This window comes from Prinia subflava, chromosome 1 (genome assembly GCF_021018805.1).
Source record: "Prinia subflava isolate CZ2003 ecotype Zambia chromosome 1, Cam_Psub_1.2, whole genome shotgun sequence".
NCBI classification, from domain to species: domain Eukaryota; kingdom Metazoa; phylum Chordata; class Aves; order Passeriformes; family Cisticolidae; genus Prinia; species Prinia subflava.
Window position 1 is genome coordinate 11,427,600 of NC_086247.1, and position 27,504 is coordinate 11,455,103.

Sequence of the window (27,504 nt, forward strand, 5' to 3'; positions counted from 1 at the left end):
TCACATGGGCTGCTCACGAGGTCGAGTGACGTGATGCCACCACATGGGGGGCAGATGCCCTTCCTTACGAGCTGGAGGCAAAGCTTCAGTTTTTGGACCATCAGCTGGAGTTTCTTCTTGCAACTGCTTAATCTAGAAGACAAAACACAGAATTGCTTTAGCACATAAACACATTCCCGTTTTCAGTGCCCAGGCAATGAGCAAAATGAGCCCCTATTTCCACAGAGAAGAACCACTGGTAACCTTCAGCTGACAGGTTTCTTATTTCCCAACATTAATTCCATTCAGTCACCACTGTAGGCTCATACTACCTAATTAAGAAGGAGTTTCTGGGAGCAAGAGGTGTTTTACAAAAGAAATTTCACTTAAAAGGTCATTATTTCCATGTAATTAATGTCTACCACTACTCTATCTAACAGGCTGACGTGTGCTGCTTTGGAAGCTGACAGATAATTCCAAGTCCAGACCAAGTTTCACTGCAGTCAGCAGGAGACTTCTGTTCCTGCACGTCACCAACAGCCCCTCACATGCTTTCAACACCCATTTCTTGAAGCAGCACAAGTGCTGGCTGCCCCTGTGTCAGTTCTGCTCAGGGTGCCACGTTCCATACAATCCAACTGAATCAAAGAACTGTTCCAGGAACACCAACTTCCAACCAACTCTCAGTTTAGGATGGCCAGAAATTAGTCTTGATGCCCAACTGATGAGCACTGCAGTAAATCACTTTCAAAGGTGTAATGAAAAAGTGCCAGAGCTCCACAGCAGCAGAAGAGGAATTCTCTGGTTGTTAAGTCTCCTTTCCTCCCGCTTTGGATTTTTTTTTTTAACAAAACTACTATAACAGCTCTCACTAACTGACACAAGGCTGCAGGTTCAGCTTAAACTTCAAATTCCCTTCATAACCCTTCAGAAGCTGTAACAAATGTGTAGGCATTTTAGATTGTTTCACACTGACAAGGGCTCCAGCACTGAAGAGTCTGAGACTGCAGTACAAATGCAGTAATTTTTCCAAGAACACATCTGTGCCACACAGGATCCTTGTGTGCCAAAGAGACTTTGCACAGAGCAAGCACTGACCTCTCTTTCCCAGCTCTCCCGCTGCAGCTTCTTCCACTGCTCCCGTTTGGCAAAGTAATCCGGATACATTGCCTTCTCAGAGGGGTGCCAGAAATCCAAGCACCATTCAGGAAGCTGTTGAGGAAAAATATTATTTAAAATAAATATATAAAACTGTTTTTATATATGAAATCACATTTGTACACACATGCAGAAGAAGGAAACACAAAGGCTGAAACCAGTCCTACTCCCTGGGTTTTTTTTCCTATTTTGAAGTACTACATAAAAACACCATTTGAGAGCTGCCTGACTATCTCAAGGCACATGGCAGAGGTCAGAACTTTTCACACATTATCCTAACCCACAGGAAGACATCACAGTGACTTGCTTAAATCACAGCATTCCAAAACAAGTCCCAGGTCATCTCAGTTTACTCTAAACTTCTCAGAACAATTCCATCTGGTGGAGGAGGAGATCTGATTTCTTCCCTTCCTTCTCTCAAAGGCAGCAGGTAAGAGGAATCTTTCTCTCCAACTACTGATTTATTTTACTTGACAGAGACAGAACATTACAGCTCATTTCTGCTTATCTACAACTACTAAGAAATGAGCATTTTCTTAGGCCTTTAAGATCTTGAGGTGGTCTGACCTCTAAGACCTTCTGACAAAGGAAAAAACCAAAATTTAAAATTTTGCACTGATTAAAAAAACCCAAATTGTTTACATTCTAAAGAGAGGAACACTGATTAAAAAACAAAATCTCAATTAAAAAAAGAAAATTAAGAATTTGCTCCAGTACCACCATATATTCAGTGATATTCACACTTATCATTTCCTGATGTGATTCTCATCACAGAACAAACCTTTCACTGAATGGAAATAGCACAGCTGCTGAAGTAAATATCCACACACTGCAAACTCCAATTAAAACCTCCAGTCAGCCCAAGTTCTAAAAATTACATTTTGGAGCAGCATCCACAATGGACAGTCACTGACACACAAACCAGCCAAAGCCTTGTGAAAGCCATTTTAAGAGAGTTTTAGCCCATCAAACTGGGAAAAGAGTGCATAACACAGTTTGTGTTTCTGTATGAAGACTAACATTGACCATTTATTGCTCAGCTGCCCTTTTTTCTGTCCATATTCCCTGTCACTATTATGTCCACTACTGCTCAGGCCCCTGACCTTGGCATAAGGTTAAGTAAGTCCTTCTTTTCTCTTTCACTCATATATTCTTTATTCTGTGCCTGAAAAATCTATGTCATATTTTTCTTTTTCTGTGGCTTAATATGCAAAAAGATCTGATCACATCCAGTCTTGTGCCAGCACCTTTTTCAAATTCATGAGGAAGTGGCTGCATGCAGTCTCCAGGCCAGTATTAACTTGTAATGCATTAGAAAGATGATGCCAATAAAGCAAGGTTCCTGTGTCTTTCTATGAAACTTTTGCTCCTAAATAAAACAATCTTGATGGTCAGTGCCTGCAGAAGTGCCTGAAAGAGTCTAAAAAATAAGGCTTCTATTTCCTGGCAGTGCTCCTCTCACACAGCAGCACACAAACTGCACAAGCCAGCCCTGCAGCAAGTGAAGGGAAATGGTAACTTGTACCATTACTGAAAATGCTGCCAGAACCACAGGACTGAGTGAGGGGGGGTCCCTGCCAGCCAAGGTGACACCTGAGCTCACCAGAGGAGCCGAGGCTGTGCTGGGAGGCAGCAGAGCTCCCTCGGCGCTCTTCACTTGCCCAGCTCAGCTCCAGCCCTTTCCTGTGCCAGCCTGACCCGCCACGGGCAGACTGCGCTTGGCAAAACAGCAGATGATTATACATGGGAAAAAAAAATCCCAAAAGAGCAAGTAGCGGTGTTCACAGTGACCGAGAAACTCGATTTTCAAGGACCAGAGCAGCTCCTCCCACACAAGCAGCAAGATGTTCAGCGAGCAATGAAGGGATAGTGCTGAGCCAAGCTACGGCCCTGTCCAAGCCAAGGTGCACAAAACAAGCGCAAAGCAAGGGCAGCAATTCCCAGCATTGCCGCCCCCTCCCCACCTTGTATAACTCGTATCTCTCGTAGGAAGTGCCGCCGGGGGAGTCGGGGAAGATGTACGGCTGCGGGTGCTGGCTGGCCCAGAACTCCTCCTCGCCGGCCTTCAGCAGCTCGGTGGCTTTCACCATGTCCTTTATATTCTTGTTCTGATCGAACCGGTCCCTCAGGAGGCAGGCGAAGTAGCGGTACTTGTCTCTACGGACAGAGGTCACGCACAGTGAGGAGGAAAACAAGCAACCCCCACCCCGGGCCCAGCCAAGCGCGGGGCTGAGCGTCCCCATGTGAGAACAACCAGCCCTCCCTACTGCCAGCTCCCCTCGCCCTCACCGATGGATGCACCAGGACTCGAGGTGCCGCAGGGATTTCTTGTACAGCCGCAGCACCTTCTGCTGGTGCGTCAGGTACGCGGCCATGGCGCCGGCCGCTCCGCCGCCCCTTCCCCTCCGCGCGGGGCATGCCGGGAGGCGGCGCGGCCCCGCCCGCGCTGCCGCCGCAGCCGCCCGGAGCCGCCATGAGCCGCGCCAAGTTCGTCGGTGAGGGGGCGGCGGGAGGGGGGCGCGTTTCTGTCCCCGCGTCTTCGACCCGTGCCCCCGGTCCTCGCCTGGTGCCGGGCCGAGGCGGCCGCCGCTACCTCACTCCGTGAGGAGCCGCGCGCAGCGGGCGGGGATTCGGGTTGTGCTGTGGCAGGGCTTGTCCCAGTCCTTCATCCATTGCCTGTCGCCTCCCGCTCCAGCCCGTTTTCCCGGGTTTGTCCTAGTCCTTCAGGCTTGTTACAGTCTCCTAGGCTTGCCCCAGCCCTTCTGCCAGGGCTTGTCGCTTCCCGCGCCAGTCCCTCGGGCAGAGCTTGTCGCCTCCTGCGGTCCCTCTTGGTGTCCCGAGGTTCGGCGACCCCGCAGCCCCCAGGGAGCCTTTGGGGATGTTTGTGCTGTGTCTGGGCGCTGGGGCTGCTGCTCCTCGGTTAACCCCCAGCTCCGGGCTTCGGCCACGCTTCCTTCCCTGCCCTGCACTGGCACATCAGTCGTGATTGTTTCTGATTGTATAAAACTGGTTTGGGTGAAAATCTTAGTATTTTTAGGAAATTCGACGGAAAAGCTGTAAAAAACTTTAAAAGGTCGGTTCATGTGGAAGCCCTACATGTTGCAGAGCAGCTTAATATTTCCTTGGAAAATTTCCCTTCCCGCTAGAATCCCTGCTGGAAGCGCAAGCGGCTGCAGACGCGGCTGTTCCTGGAGCCGGAGCTTCAGCCTCGGCTGCGGGGCTGCAGCCCAGGGAAAGCCGTGGGAGCCGAGTGGGGCGGGCTGGGCTGGGCAGCTCCAGGCGGTACCTGCATTGCAGGTGTGCAGTCAGTGCCCGTCAGTGCCCTGTCAGTGCCCATCAGGTCCCTGTCAGTGCCCTGTCAGTGCCTGTAAGTGCCCGTCAGTGCCCCGTCAGTCCCTGTCAGTGCCCATCAGTTCCCTGTCAGTGCCCATCAGTGCCTGTCAGTGCTGCCGGGCCGCTGGGATGGCCAGGGGCGGCACTAGGAGGGAGAACAGGCAGCTCTCAGGAGGCATTCTGCTGTTCCCATCCGTGGAAGGCTGTACGGGAGATGCTGCATTTTCTCTTCCTTTATGGTTGTTTGCATAAATTTGTGTGTTCATGCGAGAAGCAGATTTGTTTGCAATAAGAAGCATATGTGTATTCACTTTGGTGGTTATGAGGGTGTGCATGATACACTCACAGAAAGTCTGAAGTTGCACCGAGGCAAAAGTTTAATTTTTCTGTCACTTCAAGGAATTAGTGAGTTTTCAAGTTATGCAAGTAAGATTATGCTTAAGCATTTTATGTCTTACCAATGAGCTGGTCCAGGGTTTAGATAGGGTTTCTATTGTCTTCCCTAGCTGATTAATGCTCAGAGTAAAATGTAGAACTATAACCTCTCATTTATATCTTTGGTTTTCCATAGACATTGGTATTAACCTGACAGATCCTATGTTCAGAGGAATCTACAGGGGAACACAGAAACATCAAGGTAAATATTTCTTTCTTGCATGTCAGAACATGATGTTAGGGTTTTTTTTTTCTTCTCCTCCTTATATACCTGGACTTAAAAAACAAACCCTGACCATGTAAGTAGGATACCCTAACCAAAATGCATTGCCTTAGTTGCTGTTTACATGCAGGTAGCTCCACTTCTGGAGCAAAATGGACAATTGCTTAGGATTGCATTGAAAATCTGATGTGAGAGTTTTGAACAGTGGTCTGTCAAAGTATTGCATTCTGAATCACAGTTAGTAATTATGATACAGGGCTTTTTGCTCTTGTAGCCTTTAAATATGGATGTAAAAGTGGAGAGCCTTCTAAAGTATGTGGAAAAACTTCCACTGAATTTTTGGATTTAAATTGGATCTCCAGTTATTGCACTTTGTTATTGGCTTATAAAGATTAATTAAGTATGGTTCAAAGATTTAATGATAAGAATTTTTACTGCATGAAAATTGAAAAGGAGTTAAATTATGCCGTAAAACCTCAAGTTCAATTTATGACATTTTTATGAACTTTTGCAGATGACTTTCTGGATGTAATAGAGAGAGCAGTCAAAGTTGGCATTAAAAAGGTAATTTCTTATAATGAAATGGCTTTAAAATTTTAAGCTGCTTTCTAATGTTTGGTTTTTTTAGTGTTCTCCCACTAAAACAAGGTTTCTGGGACTTGAATGGAAAATCCAGTAACTTCCTTCAGTAGCACAAAACAAAAGTGTTCTGTGCAGAGCATTGTCTTTCCATTTGCACAGATCATTATTGAAGCTGGTTATTGAAGTTCAGTGATATTGTAAGTAATGTGGATGTAGAAGTTATTTTGTACAGTTTCAACAGAAAAATATTCTCCTCTCACCTGCTGCAGTGAAGTGGTGCATAATTTTCCATCTTGTATTATAGGAAATCACTGGTTTTTTCTTGTATCCTGTGTGGCTCTTAGAGAGTAAATCCTGTGAAGAGCAGCTGTGGGAGCTGGGATTTGTTTAACTGGAGAAATGGAGGCTCAGAGGAGACCTTATCACTTACAGCTCCTGAAAGGAGGCTGTAGCCAGGTGAGGGTCAGTCTCTTTTCTCAGAAAAGAAGTGACAGGACAAGAGGAAATGACCTCAGACTCTGCCAGGGGACATTCAGGTTGGACATCAAGGAAGAATTTCTTCATGGAAAGGGTAGTCAGGTACCAGAACAGGCTGCTCAGGGAAGTGATGGCCACTGTCCCATGGAAGTGTTAAAGAAACGACTGGATGTGGCACTCAGTGCTTTGGTTTAGTTGACAAGGTGGTGGTGATCAGTCAGAGGTGGAACTCAGTCATCTTGGAGGTCTTTTCCAGCCTTAATGATACTATGATTCTTAATTAACAATTTTTGCAGAAGATCAAACTCTTCTGATTGAAGTTTGCAGATATTTCTGTATGTGAAGGAAATTGGTAACTGCAGAAGAGCTGGGAGTGCCCACAAACTCTCACAGTTGAGACATCTGCATGTTTGCTGGTAAATACTGGCTTACAAGTATTAAAACACCATCATTATGAGAGAATTTGTAACTCTGAACTTGAAAGTGGTGTTTTTGGAGTGCATCACATTCCATAGTTTAGCCTGCCTCACTTTCTCTCTAAACTGAATAAATTTTTGACAAAAATATGAATTACCATAGAGTACAATGCATACTGTCCCAAACTGTTCTATTGCACTAAAAAGGCTACCAGTTTCAAAATAAAGAAGTAAACTCTCCTCTAGCAGAGGAACAGGCATCTTGGGAGTTTGTTAAGAAACTCTCATCTGAAAAGAGTGGGAAATGCATTGGGATTGCAAAAAAAGAAACCTAGTGATGGAGAAGTTACCTCACTGCAGCAGATATAGGGTGAGGTCACATTTATATGTGCTGTGTAAGTCCTATTTAATTTTTATACCACCCTCTGAAAATAAGTGGCATTTTATTTTCTTTTATCATCAAAAATAGATTACCTGCATAACTTTTTCAAGATGCACAGTGGATTGAGAAATGTTATTCAGGAGTTCCTGCCCTTAGCTGTTCTCAGTCTTGCTACTGGCCTGTACAGTGTCAGAAGCCTATTCTGTCACAGATTGTTCCTGCTTGCCTAGAACCTTAATGTGCTTATTAGAAAAGACCTTTATTTTTCTGTGTAGCTGCTGCTTTATGGTATTTTTTTGTGAAGTTTTGCTCTGTGTCCTGTATGCACTGTGCCATTTTCAGGTTTTGGTGGTGTCATTGGGATGTGTCCCTCTGTCATGGGGCAGTGCAGGGATGTGTGAGCTGGTGCTGACAGAGCTGCTGGGTGAAATATTCTGCAAGTGGTGGTTAAAGAAGTACACTGTAGGCAGTATTTCTCATGTGATAACTTTAAGGTAAAAAGAAAAGGTCAGAGATGGAAATTCTTAAATTTATAATCCCAACTCTGATACAGACTCATTTTTTGCTTTAACTGCTTACTCATGTCTTGTTTTGGGTCTTTGGGAGTCTGTACTATCTCTAGCTGTAAGACAGGGTGAATATTTCTAAGTATCATTTCTTGAGTGCAAATACAGTCTTCAGTCATTGTGTAAGGAAGTTAGTATTGCTGCACATGGAGGTATTTTATTCCTTTAGTGATTTAAATATTTAGCATACAAGATACTTGATGAAGGGGAAAAAAATCATATTTTGCTGCCTATTGTATTTAATAGCTCCTGAGAACCATTGGGGTTTATTGCTGATTGATGAAATCTTGTTGTATATATTAGTAATTGTATTCTGATGTTCTCTGTCAAGATCCTTCCTTGTATCTGAGTTTTTTCTTAAACATTCTGTTTGATGTTCAAAGAACATGCATACTGACAGTACTTTTCTTGTTTCAAGTTTTTGATTACAGGTGGGAGTTTAGAAGATAGTAAAGATGCATTGCAGCTGGCACAGACAAATGGTATTTTCACTTTAAATTTACACTGTCAGTCAAAAATATAACCTTCTATGCTCTCAGAATTGAGTTCAAAAGGACCTGCCCCAGAGGTGTTTATATAATCTCAGATTAAAATGAGAAATTACATTTTAGAGTGGGATGAAAGCATTGTATATGAGTTTGTGTGTTGCTCTTTAGATCCCCAATGTTTGAAGGAATCACTCTTTTCCTGCATGTTCTATTTCTAAATAAAAATAGAATTTGTAGGAAATTTCTGGAATAAAAATATTGGTACAAGTTTTTGTTGTAGAAATAAGGTAAAATGCTTATATGTTGTGAAATATATGGGGTTTGTTGGCTTTTTGTTTGTTTGTTACTAACCAATCTGTTATGTACAGCTTGATCAAGAGAGGTATCTTTCTTTTGATCGTTCCCCTGGCTTTTCCTTTCTTTCTGTGAAAGTCAAATGGCTCATCGTTTTCTTTAGGCAAATTTCATTCCACTAATTACTTTAATATGTATTTGAACTAAAACACATGGTAAAGTACTGTTTACTAACAGAATCATAAAATAATTTTGGTTTGAATGAACTCAAGGAGATAACTTGGTCAAACCCAGTCCACCTCCCCAGTTCCCATCAGAAAGGCAGGACTGACTTTAACATGAGGGCAAGTGTCTCAGGGCCTTATCTGGTTTTTCCCTTCCCCAGTTAGCTTTTACAGTTAGCAGAAGTGTTTGTTTTGGTAAGTTAATCTAGATCAGATACTTGGGTAAATCAGGCAGATGTGACCTCTAAAATTCTCATCTTATGCAGGGGCACGTGAGGGAAGTGTTCTCTGCAGTTCTTACAGCTGGGATACCCTGATGCACTTGGAACCAGATGTATTTCTAAATGATCTCAAGAGGTCTCATCCAGCCTCAGCAATTGTATGATTTATTGAGGGCTGCTCCACCAGAACAGTTCAGCTCTAAGCTGCAGCTTTGGAATACACCAAATAATGTGTACTAAAAAAAGACACGTGCACATGCCCCTGCTGGAGATCTGTGTGACATTTTTAAGGCAAAAAATGTCTGTCTAATGAAATTATCACTAAGGTAAATATTGTCAAAGGGAGTTTTCTTTAAAAATTGTGACCAATCAAAAAACCCCTCCAGAGGCAGATGTTGTCTATACCTTAAATAATTTTTTTTTCTTTTTCCTTAAAACCTCTTAACACTCTCTTGCTTTAGACATGTTTTTCAGTACAGTTGGCTGTCATCCTACCCGCTGTGGAGAATTTGAGCAGAGTAGCCCTGAACAATATTTATCCGAATTAAAAGATCTGATTGAAAAAAATAGGACAAAGGTAATAGCAGTTGGAGAATGTGGCTTAGGTAAGTGTTATCTTACTACTTCAATATTTGTTTTTTCTAGACATAACTAAAAAAAAGTCCTAAAATACTAAATGGGTTTTTTGTTCTTTCTGTTTGTAGATTTCGATAGATTAGAATTTTGCCCAAAGGACATCCAACTCAAGTAAGAAACTTTTGATGACTGTGAGTTGACTTGTAGCAATTTGCAAGAGTGTTTTCTATCTTATGTTCTGCCATATAACATACGGTCACATCTAGCCCTAAAATTTACAGGGTTGGGCCCAGAGGATTTTTGGCAGAAATGGGAATTTAAAGAAATATGCCTACATTCAAGTAGTGCAATGTGATAAATTTTGCTGCCTGCCTGGTGTTGACTTATGTCAACGTGTCTTACCTCAGCATGTCTTTTTCTGTAAAACTGTCAGAAATTGTAGATTTCTGGATGTGATAGATGTTTATTCTTGCTAATAGTTAAGAGCTCTAAGAACTCATGGGAAAAATAACATAAATGTAGCGTGTGAAAGAATTGGGTTATTGAGTGAAAGGCATGAGGAAGGGAACACAACTATCAAAAGCATAAGTCAGCAATGGGGAAAAAAAGAGCTTTTAGTAAGGAAAGTGTTAGCTAGGAGTAGACAATGGAGAGCTTATGGTAATCTCAGGAGGTGGAGCAGTAACTCATGCACCATAGACACTGAATGGAAAGAAGCTAACACAGCCCCTAAAATCAGCCTGCATTCCTGTATTGAGAACTTCTCTCTGCAGAGGGAACTGATTAAAAGATGCAGGTGATGATAAATTCAAATAAGATGAGTGATTAATGAATTATATTTGCATGTTACTGTTTTGAGTAAATTAGTCACTGGGGGGCAGTGGTTGGTTGTGGTTTTTCTATTTGCTGCAGGTTAGCAGTAGGAGGAGTTAATTTCTTCATAATGCGACAGACCTACAGTGAAATACTCAGCAAAGGGGACAGGACTTTTTTCCTGGTAGAAATCAGTGTACCTGAAGGTCAGCAAAGCACACCTTAGAGCACATGTTTCCTTTCTGTGGCAAACTAAAATACTGATGGAGTATCAGATTTTAAGATCCTTAACAGCCATGATTATAGAGAGAAAAAATACATAGATAAAAATACATATCTCATTTTCTTGTCCAATGGACTGCAGCTGAAGAGCTGTAGTGACTTGCAATTGGGTGCACTAAAATTGAGTTGTAAGGAAAGAGATGACAGGCGTGATCAGTGAACTAAACAGAGGAAGGCAGAGTGTGAAAGACATGGAGACAGTTCACTGGTTTTCATCTGCTCTGGAGTTCAGGTGCAGCAGTCACGGGGAGGGCTGGCATGCAGCTGCACAGTTCCCCCAGAAGAGCAATATAAAGTTAATAAAGATAAGAATCTAATGAAGATGAAATTTCTTTGTGCAGTGTTCCTAAGAACTTTTTATTTCACAAATTTTCCCCATTCTCAGAACTTTTCCAACAGAAAGCAGTGATTTGAACAGTAGTAAGATGAAGGTACTGCCTTCATATTGTGGTGAAAGTCATTTTATAAATGGACTGGTAAGCATATGGAAGTTTCACATCTGCTCTGCTACTGGGAGAGGTCTGTGGCATGTAACAACACAAACCCAGGAGTGTTTCCAAACAAACTGGGGGAAGTGAACAATACTACATGCACCATTCCTCAGATTAATTCAGAAGTGTTTGTCTGGAGATCTACCCCTGCAAGGCCAGTTTGCTTTATCTCCTTTAGTGTCTTGATCCTATAGCATTTGAACATGATGGTCAAACCTAAGCTTGCTCAAAGGAACAGGTTGTTCCTTAAGTACTGAAACTCATCAGGGTTAGTCTCCTACTGAGTTATTTTGTTATTCCAATCACTGTATGTCTGGTTTCCTCATGCTTTTCCAGGGTTTGGGATTTTTGACTTCTTAATTACTATTTTTGTGTCTTCAATAACTTCCCCATCCACCTCCCCTTTCTCTTTGACAGGCCAAGGAACAACTTGTGTTGGGCTTTGTTGTTGTTAGGAGTGGAAGAAGCTTGAGTTACCTTTCCATTTGTAGGGGCACTAAACTTTGTACTTTGAATGGTTCTACCCTTCTCAAAATTAGATTGAAATTGGCCAGTAGGTTACTTAGGGAGCTTACTTGCAGTTCTGTCTCTAAAACCACTTTCCCATATGAAACAAGTATTCTGTTAAAAGAAAACCCACACCAAAAATTGTAGCTGTTTAACCACAAGAGCAATCATGAGTTGCAATTAATTTATATTTAGTCAAACAAGCTAAACTAAGCATGATATCTAGACAAAGAAGATTCAAAGTAGGTGTAATGCATTCTCATGAATTTTCATGTTAGTTTTCAAGGTTACAGCTGATTTGTTTAACCTGTTTTATCTCAAGGATTTGCACTGATTAACAGGGAGGTAACTCTGAGAAATACCAATTTGTAATATATAGAAAATAGTGAAAATTACATTAAATTAAATGACTAGTTGTATATTTGTTTAGGGTCCTTTGTTTTGTTGGTTTTTTTAGGAAAATATAAATCTAACTAATTTAGATTTAACTATAATCTAACAATAACTAATGGTTTGCTGCCATTTTCCCCTGACGGATAAGTGACTCAAGCAGAGTAGTGTGTGATCAGTGGAGTTCCCCTTTGAATTGGGTATGATAACTGATAGTGGGAATTTCCTGGTGCCCTGGACTGTGTTTGAACAGCAACACCTCAAGAAATCCCGTGTGTGCATAGAGCCCCAGCCTGCTGGCATGGGCAGTGTTGTTCTCCTCCTTTGCCCAAAGAACATCAATTTTCCAACCCGTGTGGGCGCTGAGTCAGCCCTGCCCTGCTGGCCTTCTGCCATGCTCAGCTTCCTCTGCTGCGTTCCCTGAGCACGGGAGATTCCCTGCCTGGGTGGAGCGGGGCAGCAGGGATGTGGAATGGTAATTGCAGAGCTTGCTGCTGATGACAAGCGTAGGTTAGGTCAGTGCTAAGCAGTTTCCTTTGGCAATTGCATTGAGGAATGTGGCTGCCTCCTTACCTTCCTTCTGCCCACATTCCAGTGTCCCTTCACAGGGTGGGGCCTCGCTGTTACTGCCCCATCAAGGGCAACTTGAGGAGTACAAAGTTGGAGAGGGGTAAAAAGGAGTGAAAACGAAAGGAACACAGGAACACAGAGAAGGGAAAACAGGTAAAGACAAAAAGGCAGAATGGGGCAGAAGTATGATGTCTAATCTGATATTTGTTCCATCCCAAGAGAGGAAAGACTCACCTCCATGGATTGTTGCTCACAGGTCAGCAGCTGATGCAGTTTGGCCACTGGAGGCTGTAGAAGCCTGCACAGTGCTCCCCTGCTCACCCTCATTGTGTTTATGAGTGCTTCTTGAAACAGAGGCCTCTGTGTCATCCACACTGTCCCATTCCTGACATTTCAGAACTTTGTGGAAAGAACAGTCAGTTCCTCTCCATTAAAAATAAATAGTTAAATAAAAATGAACTCCAGCACCCGCACGACACAAGAGTACATGCTCAGCATATACACATATACATTCTGCAGTACTGAGGCTCTTGGCCACTTACCTGTCTCCAAGCCTAGATCACAGCTGTGGCAGTACACATGGGAAAGAGGTTCTTTTAAATCCTTGCACAAATAAGAATTTTTGCATGGCAAATCAGTTAATTCTGTCTTTAGCTCTGGAGGACAGAAGCTTGGGAAAAATATCTTTTACTTTCTGTATTTGTTTTTACACTGAGTTTCTCTTTAAAGGTGAATTTTATTTTACAGGTATTTTGAAAAACAATTTGACTTGTCAGAACAGATGCAACTGCCCATGTTTCTGCACTGCAGAAACTCCCATGCTGAATTTTTAGGTGGGTTTTGTTTGAAAATTTCATATTTAGAGCGAATTCTGAATATGAAAATCTTCTATATTCATCTGTTATCAAGCTGTCTTACATTTTTATTTCATTTTATAGACATAATGAGAAGAAACCGAGATAGAATTGTAGGAGGAGTGGTAAGTATGGACTTCAGTGTAGCATTCATTTTTTCATGCATGTGTGTAAATATTATTGTTTAATATGCAATTTCTTGTTTGTCATGAAATCTGGGTAGGCTTCCTGTTATATGATTTAAGCTGTTACTAAGTTTTCCGGTCCCTTTTACTATTTTTATTTTCATTGCTTATTCAACAGGATTTTTGCAAGGTAAGAAGATAGGCTGAGAAAAAGCTCTGCAGCTGATGTGAACAGTTTTTCTTGGCCTGCCAGAAGGACAGTTTAAGCACCTCATAATTGACATTGGCCTTTTCCCAGTTCCTCCTCAGTGTCTGTAACTGCAGTGCATTCAGACCGCAGATAATTTAGCTGCGTGTTCCCAGTGGAAGCCATAACCTCAGACATTTGCTTCTGACGTTAGACATCATTTTCAAATTAGATCCAGATGGAACTTTTGATTACTTTATGTCTTTAGATATTCAGATCACGTTTTTTAGTTCAAAAGTCTAACAGGAAAAGCTTTGGGTGAAACGGTCAGGGAAGTCTGGCAATGCTTTTTCAGGTTTTCATTATGACTGGATTTTTCAAAATTGATAAATGCTCGTGATAGAATCATGAGACCACACCTCCTACAAGAATATCACAGTCCCCAGGTTTGTCCTTTGTTACCACAAAACCCTTCCCCACTCTCAGTGCTTTGCATGTTCTGCTCCTGTGTAATGCTGTGAAGGCTCTCCTTCCTCCCCCCTTTTCTTTTTTCCTGCACAGCCAGGAAAGAGGGGAGAAACAAGCAGGCATCTTCTGCAGCTACCTGTCCCTGTCACAGCACAGGGAAGCAGAGCAGTCTCTTTACTCCACTCAGGCTGAGAAGATGCACTTCTCAGCTGCATTACCCTTCCAAACTTGTGACCCTCCACTTTCCTCTCTGGAATTACCGAGTCCCTGGAATGACCAAGTGGGCTGTCTCGCTAGTTCCAGTGGACTAACATCTGTGGAGAACAGAATGCTGCTCTTACAGTGGCCCTGACAGTGCCCTGAAGGGAATACTGAGGAAAGAATCTAAAAATTCAGCATGCACATGATTACTTCCTGAGGATGATCTCCCAGTTAGCAGGTACAGGCAGTTCCAGGGCCCAAAGCATATCACTGCCTAGGCCTTTTCTACACATATTTATCACTGTTAAGTGTGCTAACCACTTCTGGTGCAGCATTCAGGTGACTTCAGCCTGAACTTTGCTCAAATTCAGAATCAGCTGAGCCATGTTCCATCTTGATGTTTGCAATGATGTGTAGTGCATACTGTTGAAGGTATTTGATGCTAATAAAAGGTAATACATACTTTTGAATCACTGGAGTTTTAAAAAAAATACATCTGTATTTTTCTATGTCTGTGTATGTATATTTATATGTGTTCTAGGTACATTCTTTTGATGGCACAAAGGAACAAGCAGCAGCTGTAATAGATTTGGATCTTTACATTGGAATAAATGGCTGGTAAGTTCTTTACAAGAAATACAACTGCTTTAAAATGGCAGCTGTAGTGAACTCATTGCTTTCTTTTAAACAATGAGGTCAAGTTTTCAAAGCTCACTAGACCCTTAATCATCTGACAGATTTAGCATTGCTCTCATTAGTCTGTTAGCCATCAAAGCTCTTGCCATGCAGCTCAGCTAATCCATGTCCACTCCACTACCTTCAGGACAATCCTTGTTTGTAATTAAATAAGGTTGTTGAGTGTGGAAAGATTCTTTCTGAGGAGCATTTAAAAAACAGTCTGACTTTAAGCTGCCTGACAACTGCTAGAGCAAGGCAAATGTAACCTGAGTGCTTCATCTCCTGGTTCTGCAGTTTGGATTCTCAGCAGTCACCTGGCCAAATGCCAGCCAGCACCACTCTGTAAGGCACAGAGGCTGTCACCAGGCAAGCAAGGGCAGCCAGAGGGGTTCTGCAGCTTACTGGGGGTGAGATGGCTTCTCCCACTAACTCTAAATTTGCTGTTTTCTGCACAGTTTTAATTTACAGGCAGTATGGTTAAAAAAGGAAGCAAATTTTATTCATTAACTAAAATTATTTAGGAATTATTTAGGAATTATTTAGGAAGCTGTCTTTGCTACAAAACACTTTAACGGGCACAATAATTATTTTTATACACTTTTTATAGGTTTTTTTCTTTAACCAAACTCTAAATTTTCTAGTTCACTGAAAACAGAAGCCAACTTGGAAACACTGAAATCAATTCCTAGTGAACGATTAATGATAGAGACTGGTAAGATTGTTTATCTTGGTCAGTTGTGACAATGGGCAATGAGATATACTGGTGTAGCAATCATAAAGCAGAATCAAGACCTAAAGAAGTCAGAACAGTGGCTGTTTTCTCTACTTGGAAAAGCAGATTACAGAACTAGTCCTTTCCAGCCTTCTGCTGGAAGGAATAAGCTGCTGTGTCAGTTCCTGACATTGCAGGGGAAGATGAAAAGGACAAATTGACAACTCAGATTTTTAAATGTACCGGAACCCTGTTGTATCCTGGAGTATCTTTTAAAAGGCTGGAGATGTGCCAAGCACAAGGCAATGGCTGTGAGTTAGCCACTGGCAGCAGTAATGACACTTGGAAACAATTGCTCTTTAAATGGACTAGGTGGAAGGATGCTTGAATTCCCCTCTTAGCCCACTGAGCAATCATTTTATTGGGCTGACATGGGATGTTGTGTTTTCTTTTTTCATGTTCAGTTACCAATAACTGACAGTTACACATACAGTAATTATTTTAATTTCTGACTCCGGAAAAGGAAAATTGCTAACTGCTAAATCCTTAAATTTATTCGTACATGAAGTACAGACCTGTTGTACAGGAAGTTTCTGTGGAATGCATGCAGTGTATCTGACTGTCTTTATCATGTCAGAGGAAATTAGTGTTACATATTATTATTGCTGATTTTTTCAAGTGTAAAATCCTGAAGATAATGGTATAAAAATCCAAGATGTTAAATTGTCCAGATCTCTTGAACTTCCTTTTGAGGTGGAGGTTCTGCTAGAAAGAGATTGCAGGAATTTTTGTCTGTAGAAGTAGTTGATTAAACTATCTCATGCTATTCTCAAACAATTGCACTCCTAATTCTTTTTTTTTCAAATTAAACTAGATGCGCCTTGGTGTGGAGTGAAAAATACTCATGCTGGATCAAAATACATTAAAACTACATTTCCTACAAAAAAGAAATGGGAAAAAGGGCACTGCTTGAAGGACAGAAATGAACCCTGCCATATAATGTAAGTGTACCACTATACTCCTATTGTAAATACTTCAACTCTGACATGAAAAAAAATAGAAAAAATCCCAGTTCACTAGTAATGTAGAAAAAAGAAATTAATTCTAAAGGTACTGAAACTTGTACAAGGTTTTGCTTTATAGGCTGTCGAAAAAGTTACAAGTCTTAATTTTTCTTCTTCAGCAATTCTGGATGTACAATGCTGTTTGAAAGTGAAACCAGTACCATTTTTATTTTTCACTTGATACATTGTAAAAGAGGTTAAACCCTCTAAAGTAACCTGACTTGAGTATTCATTTCACACGTTGTTCAGGTAATTTTTAAAACTGATCCAGCCTTGGTGACCAGAGGCCAGTCCCACAGGAGGGACAGTGCTGAGGCACCAGCAGTGCCTGTGACAGGAACTGTCACAACATGAACTTAGTCAGGGATGTTTCTTCCTTCTGCTGTTGTGCTTCAAAGAATCTGTGAAATTTAGATATGAATTGCATCAGCCAAGATACAGAGTAGTGAAAGAAAACTCCAGGGGCTTATGGACAGAATTGCTAAGCACAGGCACTGTTTTCAGCCCCCTTTCCACACAGCTCCTCACAGAAGTGTGAAAAGCAGGAAAATGTATAATTATTTCAGTGAAAATATTATCTGTATTAAATACCAGTAATAGATGAAATGCTGAATTTTCAATACAATTTCATTAATTCCTTGCCTACATTTTGAAATACTGCTCTGGTACAAACTAAAGATCCAGGTATGCAGCAAGGTATCTAAACAAGAGTTTGAGAAGTGAAGGGAATTCTGTTGCTTTTTGAGTCATGAAGGAGCTTGGATGATGTAAAAGCACAGTTTAAGCTTACATGGTGACATCTCCAAGCATTCAGATATATTTAATGCAGTTAAGTCAATTTTAACACTCACTGAATTTTTTTTTATTTTAAATGTGAAGAGGACACATTAGCACAGGGAAGGGTTCCTTCAGTATTTTAAGACTTTCCTGGGTCAGTCCATGATTTTGGAGTGGGGGAAGAGACCAGTTGAAAACACTCCTCTGATCACAAGTGAAGGGCCTCTGCCATTACTATTTCTACCAGCCTATGTCAACAACACCCCACATCTTTGTCTGCTGCCTTAGTTGTAGTTTACAGAAATGTTTCAGAAACCCCCAAACTCAAAATGCACGGTTTGTCCTGCTCAGATGCAGAGTGCACAAATGCACTCAAAGATCATTACACAAATGCTGTGCTTTGGCTTTTGCCTTTTATGAAAAAAATCTTGTTTGGCTCAACCTTATTTTGAAATTATCATCCCAGTAATGTTCATTATAACCAGTTGAATTTTGAGAACCTCTTAAACCTAAAGAAAAATGAAGAATGGTAACTGATAAATGGTATTTTGTGACTTCTCAAGTAGCAAAATCTGGTGTGAGATAATGTTACTCAGTCCATAAATGTGTTTAATGTTTAGGGTATATATACTGTTTAATACAGCTCAATTGGCAGGAGGAATTTTCCATTTGTCTATTTTTGGTGGTGTTGGACACCTTTCAGTTTTGATAGTGATATTTCTGCTTCATATATATGTATATGTGTATATATATATATATTTAGAACTACTCCCTTTGGAAGCAATTTCTTTAAAAATTTGGCCACAAGAGACTTCTCTTTTCACCTCAGCAGTTTCACATACAGTGTTACAGTAACATACAGCCTTCTGCTGTATGTTACTGAGGAGAGATAAGTAAGCCCTAAGTAGTTTGGGGTGAAATTCTTTGGTATTTGTTACCTATTTCTGTGTAGGCCTGAACTCATTCCATCTCAGCTGGAATATCCTCTTAAATCAAGAAGCTGTTTGGCCAATTCAGCATCTAGGAAAATATTTGCAATAAAGTAATTATTAACAGCAACCTTTCCTACTCTGTCTTTCACGAAAAGAAGTTTAGCTATTGCCTCTGTTTAGAGGCAAAACCCAAACCCCGCCAAACCCTACCACCAAGCCTAAGCTTCTTACTCCTCACAGTGAAATTTGAAGTTTTGGCTGCTACTGGAAAATTCAAATTATGACACATCTCAGGAAGGGTACAGAATATTACTTTTTTTTTAAGAATGACTTACAAAATTAAGAAAGCAATTGCAGAGAAAAGGTTGTGGCTTGATTTAAACATGTCCATCCCCTTTATAGCCTCCTCTTCCTGGGCTTGTATCAAGGCCCTGGCCCTTTTGAAATTGCGCATTTAATATTTACTGCAAATACCTGACCACATTAATTACAATTAAGCTAAAGAACAAGGAAGTAGGGGTAAGTTACTTTGGCAGTACTGTGCTACACAGCACTGATAAAGCTGTATCTGGAATTTAAGCTTTACCATAGACCAGTCTATTCATAGTGCAGCTTTAGCCTTAGCAGGCTAACGAGTTTCTGTTTGAAAAATTAAGATCATTGATAAAGACACCCACAAAATGGCATTTCCTTCAAAACAGAAAGCTGTTTAATTACCTCCAAACAAGAGTCAAAAGACCAAAGATGAATCTGTACCAGTGAGCAAACCAGTGTTGAGTGTAAAGGAAATGGCAGTCAGTAACTTAAAAGTGAAGCTATTTGCATATCTGAGCACCCTGCCCTATTGCTCTTAGTGTAGGTTTTAATTCCAGCTTAATCTTAGTGACTTGTACATACATATGCAGCACTCTGAAGTACATTCTGAAGTACTGGGTTTCAGTCTTCTAATATAACTCTTTCTCTTTTAGTCAAATACTGGAAATAATGGCGGCAGTAAGAGAAGATGACCCACTTGAGTTGGCCAATACTCTATATAACAATACCATTAAAGTCTTCTTTCCAAATATGTAAAGTTGTTTTTCTTACATTTATTCAGCATAACTTCATTAAATATATTGCAAAAACTTAAAAATCATCATACTGCAAGTTCTAATCAATGCAATCTGTAGTGGGTTTGGGGTTTTTTATGGTGCAAGATTAAAGCTGTTTTGAAAAGGTGGTCTGCATTTGTGCAGTTTCTCAGCCCTGCTCCCCTTCCATGGCGATTCAGGATCCACTTCAAGGGCCGCCCGTGCCTGTAACTGCAGCGGGCAGTGGAGCACAGGATGAGCACTGCTGCATTCCCTGTAAAGCGCTCGCGCTCCTGCGGGCGGCTCAGGAGGGCCGGACACGGCTCTGGCCTGCGCTTTGCTGCTTCACCACAACGCTCAGCAGGGTCGCCTTTTGTTCCACATACGCAAATGCCACAGCATTAAGTCTACCAACCTAAAGTTTTTATTTATTTTTTTAAAACACAACTCACTAGTTTTTTGCGATAAAGCTCTGCTAATACTGAGTTTGCAAGTAAAGCTGCTTTGGCTCAGGCTTTCGTTTTCTAGTTGACCTGCTGAACAGTCTGTTTTAACCAGTATTTTTCATTTGCATCCAGAAGACATTGATTGGGATTACTGGTATACAGTCTTTGGCACAGCATTATCACTACATCAATTAAAGAGTGTTTTTCCAACCATCTTAAAAACGTGAAAACATTTTATTCCATGTACAATAATGTACATAATTTTAAGGTGGTCATGAAAGAGACCAGCAAAAATTAGAGGTATATTTACAGTAGCACACACCACAGTAAACAACCACCATTCACAGACTCAACATTGAGATACTGCTGTTGTGCTTAAGTACAATAACTACAAAGTGATACTTTTATTCTGTTGAAGTCAATCTTGAACAAATACCTCACGGCTTAGTAAAGGACATCCTAATCACCAAGGGAGTTAGAGTCAACATTAAGAGTCTCATTCAAGTGCTGTGCCACACAGTCGCCATCTTCCTCATCACTATCAGAACTGTCATTATCTTCATTTAATTCATTTTCAGCATCAGCAGCTTCTTCTGCAACCCGTACAGGATTTTCATTTGGTGCTACAAACCCGTTATTGTTAGAGATATTGGCATTTTCTTTGTCCTCAATATACACTTTCTGATGGCACATTGGGCATGTGTCCTGAATGTACAGCCACTTCCGAAGACAAAGTGCGTGGAAATAATGGTTGCACGGAGTAATGCGCGCAGAGGTGGTGAACTCGTGGTAGCAGATTGCACAGACGTCATCAATTTCATGTAACCGAGCTCCTTTCACCTCTGGAAGCGAGTTGATTTTCTTCACAGCAGTTCGGCGGTTTATAAAAGTCTTCCAGCCATTCTTGGCTTGCAGGTAGATGTTGAAGTAGGCGTGCAGACACATCATGCAAGCGCGAATCTTGCTTCCCGATTCAAAAACCATTGTGTAAGCTCCATTTCCAAACATGATTACTCCAAATATGAACTCAATAATATTGCCAGTTGAGCGAACATAATAGACATAATCATCAAGTTTTTCCCATAGCACATTATAGTAGCCGTCAATCATAAACAATATATAAACAGTGATAGAAACTATTACTTTTAGGCAAAGCTCTACACAGAATGCTGTGACTGCAAAAAGCCAAGTATTTAGTGCATAGTGGTGCCAGAGGATGTAACTGAGCAGAACTGGAAGAATGAAAAGGCAAGCGGAGACAAACAGTACAGGAAAGTGTCTGCGGAACGATGACACATGGGAGGCACTGAGAGACATCAGCACAGGGTCTGTCATTCCATGGATAAAATGCAGGACTGCGGTCAACAAAAGGCACATGTTTCGACTCAGGCGGACTAATCGTTCCTCTGGTTTCAGTCCACTTAAACCAGTCTGCAGAGCCAAAATGAAAAACAAGACGGGTGCTACAAACCCAAGCCTTTTGTCATCCTCATCAGTTGATCCAATGAAGGCCAGGATACCAAGTCCCAAATAATGCGCTATTGAGGAAATGACGGCACTCATGCCCAATACAGTTAAAGTAGAGTCACACCCACTTATGATCAGGCTGCAAATCAGTTCCCAACAGTTATCCCACGATATCAAGAAGAATTTTTCTTCCGTGTTATTTTCAGCCATCTTTACAACATATGTTAATACCACAGCTTGTGCTGTAAGTCTTGTTAGCCAAAAGACACGCAGTACAGCTGGAAACCGAATCCTTTTCCATGTATCTTCCATCAATAGCTGTAATCCATAAATACGATACATGTGCCTCACCAGCAGATAGACGTATCGTACTGAATAATAGAACCACTTAATTTTTGTTACTAAAATGGCTGTGGTATTTAGTGTCAGAACTAGGCCTGAAATAAAAACAAGTACTTGCCGGACATTTAAAGGTAATTCAACAACCAAGCCAATTACAGGAATCAGTATATCCAGGATGATGAGTTGAGAGTATATGGACTGCATGTTCAACAATGTAACATATCCGATTCCAAAGGTAAGCTGAAGGATGGAAAGTGCCATCCATAGCGAAGGTCCTTTATGTGGGAAGATCTGAATTCCAAATGCAGCTGTGTAGTAGGCACTGTGGAAGTTTATGTGCAAAGCAGCATAGTAATTCACCAACACTGAAGTTGCAGCCAGCAGAAACGCTGAGGCGATCATGTAGAACTTGAAAAGTGCTCGCTGTTGTAAGACCAGAACAACGCTGGATACAAAGACACCTAAAACCAGATTGAAATCATTTAGTTCTCAACAGAAGTTCAACAACAGATTTTAACCTATTAGCTTTAGAGCTACATTTATTTAATGTATCACTTCACCATTAGTCACTTGTAACTTTGCATTACCAATGGTGCCCTCTTCAGAGAGTAGGCAAGAGGACCAGTTAATAATCTCTGTATTTAACATCTGTGCACTATAGCTGATGCAAAGCCACTGCAAGCCCTAAATCACGATTACTATGAAGTTCGTTGCAGTTTTAGACTAGAACAGTGACAACTGGCATCCTTTAATCCTTATTTAAAAAAATAAACAAACCCTGCCCACAACAGATAGAGGGAGCACCACCTTTATAAGCAAAGCTAATAAAGAATAAATGAGTAAAATTTACTAAATCCCCTAATTCACTTGAACAAGGCACTCAACTACACCTGTCCAAGCTGGAGTACTAAAGATAACTAACCAAAACACTTTAGTTAAACTCTTTAATGGGAAAATAGTGAAAATTTGCTGTAGTTTGCTGTGGGGAAGGCACTCCTATTTCCCTTCAGTTTGCTTTTATTTCTGGTGACAGTGGTGATAAAAGGTTGTGTGAGGAAGGCCTTCCACAGTAGACAGCTTTTGTGCACAGAATCCAAAACTGCACCAATTGCCTCGTTGCCAATGCTAGTGCAAACCTGTCTGTCTTGTCAGAAGTCAGATTTAGGCCTTGAAATTCCTGTTTGCTAACCTCTCAGTCATATTGACCATGACCACATCTTGACCATGCCTGGGAAGTCTTCCTTCCTACGAGAAAACCTGTCAGAGCAACTGCAGTATAGGGAGTCTGGGATTACGTGTCCCTGCAGTAAACCTCTGTAGTGTAATTTATGAATTCTGTCACTGTGCACTACATAGGTAAGGGCTTCGCCCTAAGAGTGTTACAATGAAATGGCACTTAGCACTAGATTCATTTCCCTGAACAGTTTCTTTTCAGGAAACACACTGCCTTGTTTTGGACTTCTCAATCAGCTTCTACTCTATGCAACTGCTTTCTCATCCAAACCAGTTTGGAGAGATTCCGATCTCTACAACTTATATTTGATTCCAAGTTGCTTTCAATCTCTGTACTAAAACCAATGAAATCACCAGTAATCCTCTTTCTGCTGGAGGACAGCATCAGTCTTTTCTGACAATTGTAGTTTAGGTTGTTCTAAATCCGCCATAAACAAGCGTTTAAAAAAATTTAAGCTGTAGTCTCTTGATTATGAGAATAAAATCTTTGAAAAAACATTTGATTCTACCAGTAGTGTGACCACTGATTTTATAAAGAAAAACAACAAACAAACAAAACCACAAACAAACAACCAAAAAACCAACCAAACAAAAAAAACCACTTCCAAAGCCTGGAGGACTGAGAAGAAGGGAGAGGCTCAATATAAATAACTGCAAAAGGCAGGTTACAAATAAAGTTATTAATATGCCTGAACAATATTCTTTGCCAGTAGCACTGGCTGATATAAACACATTCTCCTTAACTAATCATTCACCTGGTAACCTTGTGAAGTGGACTGAGGAAAAGCCTCTGTCAGTTTTCAGAAAGTCCCTAGTAGTTCAGTTCTTCCAGGAAAAGCTGAATATTGGTTACCTGCATCACTTTTTACAAAATAAGTTTGACAGTTGCCTTGTCATTTTAACCACCACTAACATCTTTAGGAAAGCCAATACTGCTGTCCAGTTTGTAGCCTTTGTCTTTTCTCAGGAGTCACACAAAAGGTTTACATGCCTGTACAAGGTCATTATTTATGTAATTCTGATCATTTAAGCCAAAGGAGATGCATTTTGCACTAAGCAGGCTGCTCTGAAACCCGCCTTAACAAAACCTATTTTTGTGCCTTGCAGTAGCAGTAACAGGCCCATATTTAGATACTGCAGGTCATCTTAAAACACTGACGTTTCACATGCAAGACACATCTCTAAAAACAGTACAACGGGGAGTCAATAGGGTTTGTCCTACTGGTTCCTCTGAAAAGGTACTAACAAAAAGTACAGCATCTCTCTGTTAACACTTATGGGGAAAAGTCAAGACTCAGTGAAGGAGTCTCTAAAGACCCTAAGAGGTAACACATCTCAGAGGGGTCAGTGAGCAGTCCTTTCCCCCATCTCCATTGATGTCAGTCCATCTCAACATGGAAAGACTTGGCCCTGCCCTGTGCCCATCCCCCTTTGCCCTCCATAACAGTAAGTCTTTTTCCATTTTCCCTCTGCTAGGAAATGCTGCCATTCTTCCTTTGATAAGGTTTGTCTCTCTATTCATCTTTACTGTTTCTACCTGTGCCATCCCATTGCCAGCTGGCCCAGTATGGCCTCCAAACACAGCACTGAACCAAACCACGCTGTGCTTACTTTTAAAATGATTTCTTGTGTTACAATGAATGTCTCAGTCTCATTTTTTTTCCTTTATATCCTGAAAGTTGTCAGTGTCTTTATAGCAATCCACTACTTAGGATTCGACTTTCAGTCATGTGCAGGGGACAGTCACTTTTACACATCAGCATTTCATTCATGTGGAACTGCCAAACTATTTTTCCCTTGCTCCAGTCATTCCATTTCTTCCACATCTTTCTGCAGACTCAAGTATTTATAGTACCCTTCTCAAAACTCAGTCTCCTCACTGAGGAGGGACTGCTGTCTGAGGTGACAGTCACACACTGCTAGGGGTGGTGGTTCTAGAATTCAGATACCTAAACCCAGTGCAAAGATATGAAAGGTAAACATTGTGTTGCGGACAAAGCAAGGTTAATCAAAAACACGAAAGAGAAAACGTGCTCCAGCTGCTGAAGTTGGTTCTGCGCTGTGTATATCTCTATTTACTTGCAAGAAAGTAATGGAAGAATCAGACCAAGGAATCCTGCTGTAAAACTTTGTAACACCCACGCAGATCTCTATTAGCATTCCTGAAGAGCTGTACTCCCAAAATATTCTAGAGCTGTTTAACATCACCCCCAAAAATCATCAATCTCTCCAGAGCTTCAATCTTTGTGTCTGGTGGACAGGTTGTCCACTTATCCTGTGCTGCTGTGCTACAGGAAAAGTTTGGATCGGTACTTCAAAATCTGCAAATAGTAAGTAAAAGGACATTTTCCCACTATTTAAATACAGAAAGATCCAAAATAACTACATCACTTTCCTAACAGCAGCAAAAACCCAACCCTACAATCCTTAAATGCAGATGAGAAAAAAAACAGATGCAAAAGCACTCTGTTGTCTGAACGACACAGAAGGTGTTTTAGATCATCTTTAGGTGCCTACATTTTAATCTTCAATTTTGGAAAGCCAAGAACCACAGACTCCTTTTCTAAATGTTCAAGGTAAGCTTCTTGGCATAAAAAATTCCCCAAGCTTTTTTGCAGAAGGCAAAAATGAGCCACTTCTTCCCCCAACCTCTTCCAGAAAACTTCACATAAATGCAAACCTCCAAAGTGGCTTAATCCCAGTACCTCACATTTAGGAGACATCATTGAACAACACATCTGCCACTCTCGTTTACATAGGTGGACTTAATTTCAAAGCTTTTCTTACAGCATCTGGATCATATGATAAGGACTCCTAAAATTAAGTTGGTGAGGCACTGCAATGTCATTTTTTTAAAAAGGAATTATCATTCTTAACAATTCCATAAGTGTTGAACAAAAGGTGAAGAAAATGGGAAGCAGGGAGGAAGAACCCCTGCTCCCCATCCCAGAGCTACAAATGCCCGTGGCACATCAGGCGAAGGAGGCAACTCAGGGCCTCCTCAGCATCATGTGAGCAGAGACTACCCCTGACACCCTTGACCAAAGCAATAGTAATAAACATTAAAAAATATAGTAAATGTAAAAAAAAAACAAAACACCTGCTGCGTTTTGTTACCTCCTCCCTTTGCTCTCCTCTCACCTGCTGTCTTGCTGTAGGTTAGTTTTTACTTTTTCCCCCCTCTGCTCCTCGACTTGTGTGATGCAGTCACACCACACTTCTCACTGCACACATTTCCTTTAACCCTCTCTTCTCTGCTTCCTGCCCCAAAAGCTGTACCGCCTATTTCCTTCCTGTTTTTCTTCTACTATAAGCGTCAAATAAAACTTAAAATCCATCTCTCTCAGGCCTGCAAAAAAACCCAAATAAAACCCAAACATCAACGTGATTTGTTTTGTGTTCTTCCTGCCTCAGGATTACCAGCTCCAAAATGTGATACACAGCACAGGATCACCTGTACAGCAGTGCACTGAACGGGACTCCCACCAAGCCGAGGCTATATAAGAACCCAAGTTAACGATATCGACAACAGTATCACCTATTACACCAGTGACTTTCATCCTTCATGCAGGGGAAGGAAAAAAAAAAGCTTGAAAATAACCATTGGCAAGTTTCAAGAGGCTTCTCTTTCCTCTGGGAACGAAATTCCCGGCATTTCGGAACCGCTGTTGCTAAAATAAGGCTTTAACAGCGTATTTCAGGAAGACATCATACTATCCAAAGGGCTTTTAAAAAACCACATGAAAACCCTATATCCACTAAGTCATATGTCTTCCGCCTTAGAAGCCCCCAAAGTAGGAGCGGGGGTCACAGCCCCGAGCCCTCGCCGGGTCCTTGCACCGCTACGGGGACAGAAGGAGGCGGAAGGAGCCGGGGACAGATCGGAGGGGGGAACCGGGCCCGGAGAGGGGCACGAGGGTGATGATCGAGCCCAGGCGGCCGAGCAGGGCGGCTGAGAGGAGCCGGTGGGGACGGTAATCAGGGACGGGGGAAGGGGAGAGACGGGCCGCAGCAGCAGGCAGCAGCCAGGCGGCGGTGAGGGGCGGGGAGCAGCGGCGGCCGCGCCGTGCCCGCGGCTGTGAGCGGGGCCGGCGGGGCACGGTCCGCGCCTCTCGGGAGGGGGAGGAAGGGAAGGTGTCTCACCCAGCAGCCGCAGCAGCGCGCCCAGCAGCGCGGCGCTCACGGAGCCGCCCGGCAGCGGGGCCGAGTTGAAGATGGCGTCGATGAGGAACAGGCTCGGCACCCGCAGCGCGACCTCCAGCCCGGCCCGCAGCCGCGGGCCCAGCCGCAGCTGGGGCAGCCGCGGAGGGCCCGGGGCCGCCATGCCCTGCGCGGGGGGGCAGGCGGGCCGCCTCTCCCGCCGCTGGAGGAGCGGAGGGGGCGGGAGCGAAGGAAGGGAGGGCTGAAGGAAGGAAGGGAGGGCGGCCGGGAGCCGCTACCGCCGCGCGCCCGCCGCCCGGCGCGCCCGGCTCTCCCGCGCCGCCGCCTCCATGTTCCTGCGCGCGCCCGCGGCAGCGCCGCCCGCCGGCCCGGGGGCGGGG

General features: G+C 42.2%; 3 protein-coding genes across 6 annotated transcripts; 1 reads left to right on the forward strand and 2 right to left on the reverse strand.

Annotated features, from left to right (window-relative positions):
• On the reverse strand, nt 1-3,512 carry NDUFB9 (NADH:ubiquinone oxidoreductase subunit B9). Its single transcript, XM_063418900.1, has 4 exons — nt 3,427-3,512; nt 3,102-3,294; nt 1,078-1,191; nt 1-132 (listed from the first exon to the last, which is right to left on the reverse strand). The coding sequence occupies exons 1-4, from the start codon at nt 3,510-3,512 to the stop codon at nt 1-3; spliced, it is 525 nt and encodes a 174-aa protein (XP_063274970.1).
• On the forward strand, nt 3,433-19,623 carry TATDN1 (TatD DNase domain containing 1). Of its 4 annotated transcripts, XM_063414675.1 has the most exons (13): nt 3,614-3,632; nt 5,042-5,107; nt 5,643-5,692; nt 6,015-6,166; nt 7,970-8,033; nt 9,240-9,383; nt 9,483-9,525; nt 13,155-13,240; nt 13,346-13,386; nt 14,784-14,860; nt 15,562-15,632; nt 16,507-16,633; nt 19,374-19,623. In XM_063414675.1, exons 4-13 carry the CDS (start codon nt 6,110-6,112, stop codon nt 19,474-19,476), a joined length of 813 nt encoding a protein of 270 aa, XP_063270745.1. In that variant the 5' UTR covers nt 3,614-3,632; nt 5,042-5,107; nt 5,643-5,692; nt 6,015-6,109; the 3' UTR covers nt 19,477-19,623. The 4 variants fall into 4 exon arrangements, with proteins under 4 accessions (XP_063270566.1, XP_063270652.1, XP_063270745.1 ...); XM_063414496.1 differs by lacking the exon at nt 6,015-6,166 and having other exon boundaries at nt 3,433-3,632; XM_063414582.1 differs by lacking the exon at nt 6,015-6,166 and having other exon boundaries at nt 3,560-3,624.
• On the reverse strand, nt 19,092-27,504 carry RNF139 (ring finger protein 139). The gene is made up of 2 exons (XM_063414376.1): nt 27,107-27,504; nt 19,092-22,191 (listed from the first exon to the last, which is right to left on the reverse strand). The coding sequence occupies exons 1-2, from the start codon at nt 27,285-27,287 to the stop codon at nt 20,381-20,383; spliced, it is 1,992 nt and encodes a 663-aa protein (XP_063270446.1). The 5' UTR covers nt 27,288-27,504; the 3' UTR covers nt 19,092-20,380.

Excerpts from the sequence above, each read along its gene's own strand:
- NDUFB9 (XM_063418900.1), bottom strand. The coding sequence starts at position 3,512 with ATGGCCGCGTACCTGACGCACCAGCAGAAGGTGCTGCGGCTGTACAAG. Across the intron at positions 3,295-3,426 it reads GAGTCCTGGTGCATCCATCG|AGACAAGTACCGCTACTTCG; the intron begins GTGAGGGCGAGG and ends CTCTGTCCGTAG. Across the intron at positions 1,192-3,101 it reads AGAGATACGAGTTATACAAG|CTTCCTGAATGGTGCTTGGA; the intron begins GTGGGGAGGGGG and ends TTTCCTCAACAG.
- TATDN1 (XM_063414496.1), top strand. The coding sequence starts at position 3,554 with ATGCCGGGAGGCGGCGCGGCCCCGCCCGCGCTGCCGCCGCAGCCGCCC. Across the intron at positions 8,034-9,239 it reads GCAGCTGGCACAGACAAATG|ACATGTTTTTCAGTACAGTT; the intron begins GTATTTTCACTT and ends CTCTTGCTTTAG. Across the intron at positions 16,634-19,373 it reads AATGAACCCTGCCATATAAT|TCAAATACTGGAAATAATGG; the intron begins GTAAGTGTACCA and ends TTTCTCTTTTAG.
- RNF139 (XM_063414376.1), bottom strand. The coding sequence starts at position 27,287 with ATGGCGGCCCCGGGCCCTCCGCGGCTGCCCCAGCTGCGGCTGGGCCCG. Across the intron at positions 22,192-27,106 it reads CGCGCTGCTGCGGCTGCTGG|GTGTCTTTGTATCCAGCGTT; the intron begins GTGAGACACCTT and ends ATCTGGTTTTAG.